The 9,998-nt window shown below is 40.4% G+C and overlaps 1 protein-coding gene across 2 annotated transcripts in view; it reads right to left on the bottom strand.

Moving 5' to 3' along the window:
• Positions 1–228: 228 nt before the first annotated feature.
• Positions 229–9,998, bottom strand: part of hcn4 (hyperpolarization activated cyclic nucleotide-gated potassium channel 4) — a 104,485-nt gene continuing 94,715 nt past the window's right edge. The window contains exons 9-10 of one of the 2 annotated variants that reach the window (XM_083552863.1): positions 6,491–8,138; positions 229–6,213 (exon numbers count right to left, since the gene is read on the bottom strand). In XM_083552863.1, the coding sequence (XP_083408989.1) occupies positions 6,207–6,213; positions 6,491–8,138 (1,655 nt within the window). In that variant the 3' untranslated portion in view covers positions 229–6,206. Of the gene's footprint in view, positions 8,139–9,998 lie in introns of both variants that reach the window. The other variant, XM_083552862.1, reaches the window with a different exon arrangement.

The following is a 9,998-nucleotide window of genomic DNA, read 5'->3' as shown; positions in this document are numbered from 1 at the left end:
TGTCTGCAATTGTTATGTCCCACAACACCTGTACATAATACTTATTGCTATTTCCCATAGTCTTTGAAGTAAAACAAACAAACAAACAAGAAAAAAAATACAAAGTATTAGATTTATATATGCTAACTGGACATTTGAAAAAAGTGACATGAGAAATGGCAAATTTTCCCTCATTTCAGATTATACAACGCTTACAATACATCTCTGAGGAAATAACCAGTAATGACACACACACACAAAAAATAAATAGGTCCAATGTAAATATACATGTATATACCGTATCGAAATCTGTTTACATAAATATAATACATCAATCGACTTCATGTAAGTGACATAGGTCTGAAAAACCGATGCTAAGGAAAGTGTCTCAGAAAGAACGAGCCCTAATTTGCTCCCTGTCAAAACCATCCGAAGCACAGGATAAGATTCAGGGGAGTCTTTGTAAGTTCACACTCCTTTCACAGGATTAAACATTGCTCACACGCGCGCACACACACACACACACATACACACACACACACACACACACACACACACACACACACACACACACACACACACACACACACACACACACACACACTAGCACTCTTTCAGGCTGCCTATAAGCAGATCATCGTTAAAACGACTTGATCTTTTAATCTCTAAGTCAGAAATACAGAAGGCCTACACAGTCAAATTGCAAATGCCATCTAACAGAGAAAATTTAAATTCAAATCAGGTCTATAAGGAAAAATCTAAAATAAGTTAACATGTATAGTCTTTTCAAGAACAGAAATGTTTGCTAGGGACATTTTAGATCCATTTGTCTTTTAACAAAATGCAGAACTTCCATCAGTCTGACACGTTGTCCATCTGAAAGCCATATTTATCTTAAGCAATTGCTATATCATGGTTAAGGTCATGATGGATGTGAAGACCCCTTCAGGGAACAGAAGATCTCTGGATGGGAGGCCAGTCCTTCGCAGAGGAACATGCATACACTCATTACAACAGCGTTTTAACAAATCCAATCCATTTACAGGACTACAGGAGAAAACCAGAAAACCCACAAGAAACTTGAAATACATACAGTGTGTAAGATTCGACAACCTGGCACCCAGTGTTAAGGAAATATACTCTGGACCATGTCCAGAAGATGACTTTTAGATGAAAGCAAACAAACTTTCCATCCACAAAATAAATTCTTCAAAAAAAAAAGCATGAGAGGTAATAATCCAATCCAAACTAAACCTCTTATCTGGGTGCATACCGGAGTTATGGAAATATTTATTACCAAAAATATTATATATTAATATTCTATCATTATGATAATTATGCCTATAATACCAATAAGATTCACCTCAGCCAAAGAAGTATGGTTATTGATTGACTTTGGAAATGTTCCCAAAGTTTAGTCAACATACTTAGTATTTTCTATTAAAACCATTATTAATAACAAATTAGCTGTTTTGTGGGTGAAAAGAATCCAAATTCCAAAGAAACGACAAAATCAGAAAAGTGCTTCACAAAAACGGTTAAAAAAACAAGACTAAAATTGAAAAAAGGAAGGTAGCAAAAAATGCCATAACATGATTTGGATTAAGTTGAAGCAGATAGAAAAGATGTCATAGCCTGACTGCTCACAGTGACTGAGTTTCAAGAACCAAAACTCTTTTGGCCTTCAGATCAAGGCCATAGTGGCAGCCACGCTTGACTGAGAGCATTTCAGCACCAGTGCTTTTAACATTTTGGGCCAAAAACTCTGTCCCTAGAATTGATGGACCATAAGACCACAGTTCTGCTTGGGTGTTCATCAAAAAAAAGCATAATTGGTTAGAGTGAAAGTACAAATAATGAAGAAAACTAATCTGAGGAAATGCCTTGAAAACATCCTTCAGATCGACGTCAACAGAGTTATGCAGTCCCTGCTTTCCCTGTTCCCCTGAAGCAATTTCAATCTCAAAAACATCCTTTCTTACACCTGGTGACACAAATATGCATGTGCGTCACCATGTTTCTGCCAGTCATCTCTCAAAATGAATATGACTCCATGAATAAGTTACGATGGAGCCAGTCACGAAAAACACACCGCATCTTGTACAAACCCCTCGCCTCAGACCTGTTAGTGTGAAACCTAATCCTCAATCACTGCGAACGATTTCATTACCACCTGCACCAACGCTTTACGAGCGCTTCCTCATGGCTCAGCAACACGGCATAAAAGTGAACAGAGCATGACTGAGATTGGGTGCCAAAATTGGGAGCATTCCCAATTGGAATCGGTACACGCTGTGTTATTAAAACTACCACAAATCAAAAAAATGGATGATACCAGATGGATTGTCTCCAGGTTGCATTTCTTGAAGGAGCAAATGTATATGCATAGATGTGCAGTTTATAGTGCTGAAATAATACTCTTTTTTTGGATACAATATGATGTCTTTAGCTTAAAATTGGGGAGGATTGCCAGGATAGGTTTAACTTTCAGACGTCAATGCGTGAAGATGCTGTGATTTGTTCAGCTGTTTAACCCTGTACAAGGTTTTCCTTTTGTAAAACAAACAACCCAAAGAAGCCTTAAATAACCTATTTTATTTGTGTGGTGGAAAATAAATAAAAGGGAAATTTAGCTCCTTGCTGGATACCTTAATAACACCAGTCAAGATCATGGGTGGATGTGAGTGACAAGGTATTTCAGGGGTGAAGGTGTTCAACTTTGGAGTTCAAACTGTAGCACCACCAAGTTGCCTTTGCTGAGCCCTTAATCAAGGGCCTTAACCCTCAACTACGTATAACTGAAATTACTGGGTAAAGGTGTTTGGGGTTCAATATTTTTCAAATTGTCCTGCATTTTTTTCTGCTTCTTGGTGAACATAATGTCTCATTACTTACAAACAACAAACTAGCCAGCTATAGTTACCTGTTCCCTGTTCTATGGAAGAAGTAGGGATTTTCCTTCCATAAATTACTCACAATGGCCCAAAAATGCTATATTCTGCTCAACCTTGATGAAAAACTGCCCCATCATTTCTATTAACACATATTCTTTTAGAAAACATCTGTCATCTTACACAACAAAGTGTTTTGCTGTGGAGTGGGAGCTCAGAGTTTAAGGCGCTAGGCTATTGATCGGAAGGTCGGGGGTTCAGTCCCTGTTTTCGACAAGTTGCCACTTTTGGGGCCCTGAGCAAGGCCCTTAACCCTCTGTGCTCCAGGGGTGCTGTATCATAGCTGACCCGATGCTCTGTCCCCAGTTTCAGAACAAAAAAAATTTCCCTTGTGCTGTAAGGTATTTAACAGCACAAGAATCGAAGTAAGAAAAGGTAGAATATTAGAACCCATGAGGAACCCTTTTTTCTCTGAGAGTTTATATCTAATAGATTTCCTTTTAGAGCAAAGAGCTGAAGTGAGCAACTTTGCCTCAACGGGACTGGAAAATTGAAACAGAAGCCAAAACTAAAGTAACTCTGATCTGTTTGGTTATACAGCAGGTATGTTGCTATGTGATTATTACAGATTTAAAATCAATTCTCAAAATTAGACCCCAAGATTAAAGTAGTGCATGCTAAAAGTCAGTCATCTGAAGATTGACTAAGAGGCTTTGGCTGTGTACGATTCCATCTCGACTAACCATGAATCATGTGTAAGAGTGACTGATTCATATAAGCTGAGAGGTGTAAGCCGAGATGAGCCAAGGCCAGAGTGACAGCCATGCTTGATTGACAGCTTCAGGCTGGCGTTATTGATGAACTGCAGTCCTTGTCTCTGCTAATGATCAGGTTTCTCGGTTGGGTCAGTCTACCCTCTAATCAATCAATCTCATACACTCTCCTTCTTTTGCTGTTTTTTTCCTCTTTTTCTCTCTCTCTCTCTTTTACCACAGTCTTTCTGGATTTGACCCCTCCACTGCCATCGACCAAAAGTTAAGCACTAAGCTTTTTCTTGCTTTCTGAACAACAAAAAAAACATCTCCTCTTTGGTCTCAAAACCTTCCAAAGCCGTGTCCAATAATGCAATCAATAGCCAGCCTCCTCAGGATGTTTTTTTTTTCTACAAGTGCTCAGAAACAATCATAACTTGCAGTGAAGTTGCCTCAGAAGACCTTCCTGGAACACACTTCATCCTGAACGGCCCACAGGGGGCCTCGTCTACATGTCACACCTTGGGCAGTCTGTCGCTACACATCACCGCCTCGATGCATCAGTGTCTTGTTGCATTTGTGCCCCCCTCAATGTGAACGTCTCAAGCCTTTCAAAAGTTGCAAGATTTCTCAACTTGTTAACTTTACTCGGGTCAGGGTTTCTCAGGTGGGGATACAGTTTTTTTTCCTCAGGTGGGTACATTATTTATTTCCGTCTTTCTTTGCCCTTTGAAAGGCAGAAAGCTGACAGCAAATGTTTCTCATCAATATCAGTGTTTTCTATCAAAGAGGAAACAAACTGTCTCACCTGGCCAGCACATACTATCATCTGTCAGTAAACCTATTAGCAAGAAGACAGATGAAAACCAAATTTTTTTTTTTTTTTACATTTGTCTGACAGCAACATCTACTAGTGGATCAAATCACTAATTGAATGCAACATGGTGTTTATGTACTCCATGGGTTAGATCGCAGTTAAGAGGCTTGCTGGTCAATTTTACCTCAGTCAAGCTTTCATTATGTTTAGCAAAGATGTACGTGTTTACTGAGGACAAGCTTAGGAATTGGAAATATTTTTCTTATGACATGTAAATGTAATACCCAAAAACCAAAGATCTAAAACTTTAGTTTGTAATCTTTAGTTGGTAATATACGCTAGTTAGGAACTAGCTAGCTAGTAAAGATTGTTTGTTTGCCCGAACTTAGCTTCAAGTGACCGTATAAGAGCAAAATAAAAATTTTACTGAGTTTAAGTTGAGAGTGACAGCAGCTAATAACAGCAGATGTATTACCTTTTATTTATTCATGACCAGAATTAAATATTACTTTATTTGGCTATTTAGCTGTTTAGCTACCCCAGTTATCACCCACAGGCCTATGCAGCCAGCTCCAGTACATTTAATAGTTAAAAACTTGATATACATTATGTTTATCACCATATTCATATAACAATTTTTGTGTGTGGGAATAAAAAAAGTGAAACCGAGCTGGGTAAGTTCCAACAGTTTCTGTTTTAGACTATATTAAATGATAAATTTGTATTGTGCAGGCCTTATTACAATCTTTTACTTCAATATGATACATTCATCTTATTCATTCCTAATATAAAAACAAACCAGTTATGGAAAAAAGATAAAGCACAAATAAATACAAATTTCTATATGAAAATAAATGACACTAAAGTATTCTTAAACCAAAGCTGAGAAGAAAGCTATGTGTACACAGCAATATTGCTAGTGTTGAATTAACCCTTTCTGTGTCCATCTGTCCACACTGAAAGTGTTCATCCATCACTGAGTTCATTTTAATGCTGTAGGTGTTGAAACATCAGCACTTTATTTTCCATGCATGCTACATCGAGTAATCTCTTTTTTTTACGGTTGACCTGTTATTGATTCTGTGAAAACCTTTTTCTAGAAATATCTACACATAGGCGTCAAATGGAAGTTCTATTTTTATATCAAAAGGCAAAACTAAGATTGTTGCTTTGCATCAAGCCATTTTCAGAAAACACGCACACACACACCACTCATTTCCAACATCTGCCATATGAACCTGGAAGACAAAAGTGAATATTTAGGACACTGCTGAAGGCTCCCTGTTTCTATCATTTCTTCTTTTGTTCCCCCCATTATAGAGGACCTGAATTCCACTCCAATATTACTACAATACTGTGATTCAAGAAAAAATCCATAAGGTGTAGGCCAAAAGGTGTGCTAATACTTGAGAAGAAAAACTTTTTTTTTCTTTCTTTTTTTTTTTTTTTTTTTTTTTTTTTTTGGTTTGCTAAATTCCCTTCAACACGTTGAACATTATATATCATAATGTTTTGCAAAATGAAGTAAATAAACAGTGAAGTACATATAATCCCATAGATACATATAAGGATCAACAATATGTGATCCTGGATAGAGTTTAGACTTTCTCTTTTTGACTAAAAAGATCGAACACAAAAAAAAATTACGAACGCAGGCTTCAGTGCATAGGTTCCTGCAAAATAGTCCTTCTGTGTGGTCCGTTTCAAATGCACAAACCGATGAAATGCGAAAAATGGATGGTCTTAAATAATCATGGACGCAGTATCTCACACCCTCCTATTGGTTGATTAACATAGCTTTAAATAGATATTTTTTTACTTATATATTAATGAATAAAAAATAGAGAATGGCAAAGCAAAACGAGTAATCTAAACTTCTAATTTACGTGGTTACACCTTTTTTTATCACAGTAATATTTAGATATCCTAAAATAAGTTTAAAACACAGTGTAATCTAGAGAGACAATAAAATAAAAAGTGTCACAAAAAAAACTTTGTTATTACTCAGTTACAGGCCCACAGGTGAACAGGAGGGTGTGAACTAATCTCACAAATTGGAGGAAAGTTTGGCGCAAAGCGGTTCCAGTTCGGAAGGATGGGCCTCCGACGATCTGCGAAATGGAAGGGAGGGTGACGTCCCTATGCTGGGAGTGTGGTGCCGTGTACTGGGAGAAGTCTGTAAGGGGGATGCAAAGTGCCCCGATATGGAGCTGCACGGCTTAGGCATCAGTGTCGGGGAAGAGTAAGGGGAGAGGCGGCAGCCAGGTTCGATAGATGATCGAGGGGAGGAGTGAGCCATTACCTGGGCTACCTCTTCACTTAGCAAAGGGTGAGAGCTGGACAAAAGTTTCATATCTTCAGAGAATCGGCCAATCGGTGATTCAGTTCCTGATGTGTTACAGCTGGGTAACTGAACGGGGCAGGAATGCTGGGGCATAAGCAGAGAGCTGTGGGAACCTGCAGCACTGGAGGGATCACTGTATTGGAAAGTTCTCCCAGGACTTTGGACTGTAGGGCTGGGGGCTAGAGGAGTGTAGCAGGGAGAAGCATTAGCTGAGCCATATTGAGCTAAACATGCTAATGCTGACCTTTCTAAAGGTAACTGTGAGGAAAAGGAGAACCGTGGGTTGAGGGATTGTGTGTTTGATGTAGGAGACCCTTCCAGAGCTGAAGTAATGTGAGAAAGGGTTGAGGATGGTGATCCAGTTATGGGTGTATGGAAGAGGTTGAGTGTGCTAGAAGTCCTGCCACCCCCACCAGCAAACTGATGAAATGCTGATGTCTGTTTGGTATTTTGTGATTGCTGACTATGAAGGGGTTGATTCAAGGCATGGCTGAATGATCCAGTTGAAAGAGGGCTAATATTTGAAGATGGTGTGGTCAGAAGCCCACAAGTGGCACCACCTGATTGACCCAGAGGGGACCCACTTGTGCTCAACTCACTAGACACATTACCCACTGCTCCACTTACAGCAATGCTTACTGCACCACCTACTGCCCCAGACAAGCTACCAGCACCTGTGCTGCCTTGTTGAAGGTGAGTGGACAGTGGTGGGGTACTTGGCGGGAAGGGCTGCTTGTGTTTTGGTGGAGGATGGAGCTGTGCTGTACTACATGTGGGAGATGCTGATCCGGAATAATTTCCAGTATGGAATGTTGAAGCCCGACCAGGCCCAGGATGTGAAACTCCACTTATGCTGCTTCGCGAGCCTTGGTTGTTGCCACTGCCTGACCCAGCTGGACCTGTAGAATGATGTGCCCGGAAGGATGCAAGTAAAGGACTGTCCACTCCAGTACGAGGCTTTGAAGGAGTGCTCGGGAGTGACTCTCCTGCTGAACCAGGAGCTGTTGATGTTGGTACAACCTGAAACCTGTTTCTCTGTGCTTCTTTTGCTGAACCCAAAGAGGAGGTAGAAGGGCGGAAAATCGTCGGAGGCAGGTGAGGGTGATGTGTCAGGGCAATAGCAACCGATGTTGTAGCAGCAGCCGCTTGTAAAGGAGCCTGGATGAGTGGGGCCCAGATGACTGGAGTGGGTGATGGAGGAGCTGGGGGACGTTGGTTTTGCATTAGGTGGGCACAATGCGCCATGTCACGATCATGCTGCACTATCTGCTGGATGATCTCGTTTTCCTGATAGTTAAGGACACCGGAGCTTAAGTCATGCTGAACCTTGTGCTGCAATATAGAGTTCTTCTTTCCTATTGGATAGAAATATGGAAAAGTCAAGCAACATAGCATGTAAATGCATATCATTCATTCATTTTCTTCCGCTTATCCGTAATTCGGGTCGCGGGGGCAGCAGTCTAAGCAGGCCCCGCCTTCGACTGCTGCCCAATCCTCACAGCACCGTCCCTTACAGTCCCTGCTGCAGGTGGTGAGCCCACGGGAAGGCGGCCCCACGTCACGGACCTTGATATTTCCCTCGTAAGGGACCCCCGGAGCATAGAGGGTTAAGGGCCTTGCTCAAGGGCCCAAGAGTGGCAGCTTGGTGATACCGGGGCTTGAACCCCAGACCTTCCGATCGGCAACCCAGCGCCTTAACCGCTGGAGCCACCACTCCCTACTTAAATGCATATCAAACATTGAAAATACAAACAATAAATGAAATTATTTCCAAGCTTTATCTATGCTTGATAGGTTCAACCATGCATAAATAAGCAATTATGCATGAATGTCCTACATATAAACCTGCTAAATGATTTATTTGAAATCCCGTCAAAGCTCAGCAATAGCTTGTTCACCCATGCTGATTCTCTTATCCACAAAAAAAAAAAGATGAATTATAATCGTGGCTTTTTTGAATAACCTCCAAACAAAGGACATTATTCACCCTCAGGCGCCTTGCTGAATATTAAAGAGCTCCTATGATAATGCATGTTTTTAAATATCTCTTTATTCTGTTCTTTTAAATCGCACTCGCTTTTTCTTGAGCCTTAGCAAGCTTAGAGCTTTGGGAATACCCCATGGCTGAGAGGCTGATAGCAGTGAAGGGGGTGACCTGTGTGGAAATAGCACAGCCTGGTAGGGGGTGTGATGGCTCCTGCAGGCAGGCCAGTCTGTGTTTGACTAGTTCTTACTGTCGAATGCTAGATAAGGGAGCAAAAGTAATCAGTGAGTAAAAATGGCCTCAAATTTGGGCTGATGGCTGATAGGAGAAAGTGAGACCCAGGGCATTCAGACACAGGGGTTTTTACAATCTTTGGTAGTTGGTGGATGATGGATCTTTGTCTCATGGGGCTGGATGAAGGTTAGAAACACTATCAGATACAAAACTATATCATGCGGGAGAAAGATACAAGTGTGAAGAAATGCCCAATGCAGAATACTTTATCACCTTTAATGAGCTCTGCGCATTACTTGATAGCAATACACATTTAGGTACTATCACCATTCATTATTTATTACACTTTGAAATACTTTTCCTGATATTAGAAAGTGATCATTAGGATGTGAGCTGAGGGCTAATCAATGACTCTTCTTCTATCAGCTTCTCCCATTAGGGGTCACCACAGCGGATCATCCGTCTCCATACCCCCGTCCTTTACATCTGCTCTTTCAAACCAACTACCTGCATGTCCTCCCTCACCACGTCCATAAATCTCCTCCTTGGCCTTCCTTATTTCCTTCTTCCTGGCAGCCCTATCCTCAGCATTCTTCTACCAATTTCTGATTCGTGTTCCGCATATTTGATTTGGCACGTTTTACGCTGGATGCCCTTCCTTACGCAACCCTCCCCATTTATCCAGGCTTGGGACCGGCATTAAGAGTGCACCCCTTGTGCAACCCTAATGACTGGTTTCAGCTGAATTAAATTTAACTAAGTTTTTAAAATGCTGCTTATTTGACAACTTAAAATATGTATATAAAGGTTTCTGGAAAAAGGGTGTATACAATTCTGTTAAAATATCTAGTTATGTAATATTTTAATTGTCATTTGTTCTTTCCATAATTTATTTCCGCAAAAAAGCTAAATTAAATAAAGAAGAAAAAATTCTGATTACAGTGTCTAGAAATAAAATGAATCTCATTAATTATATGATGAGGTGATGAAGGTATAT

Source organism: Silurus aristotelis, assembly GCF_946808225.1.
Source record: "Silurus aristotelis genome assembly, chromosome: 10".
Classification (NCBI taxonomy): Eukaryota; Metazoa; Chordata; class Actinopteri; order Siluriformes; family Siluridae; genus Silurus; species Silurus aristotelis.
This window is presented reverse-complemented; position numbering and strand designations above follow the sequence as displayed.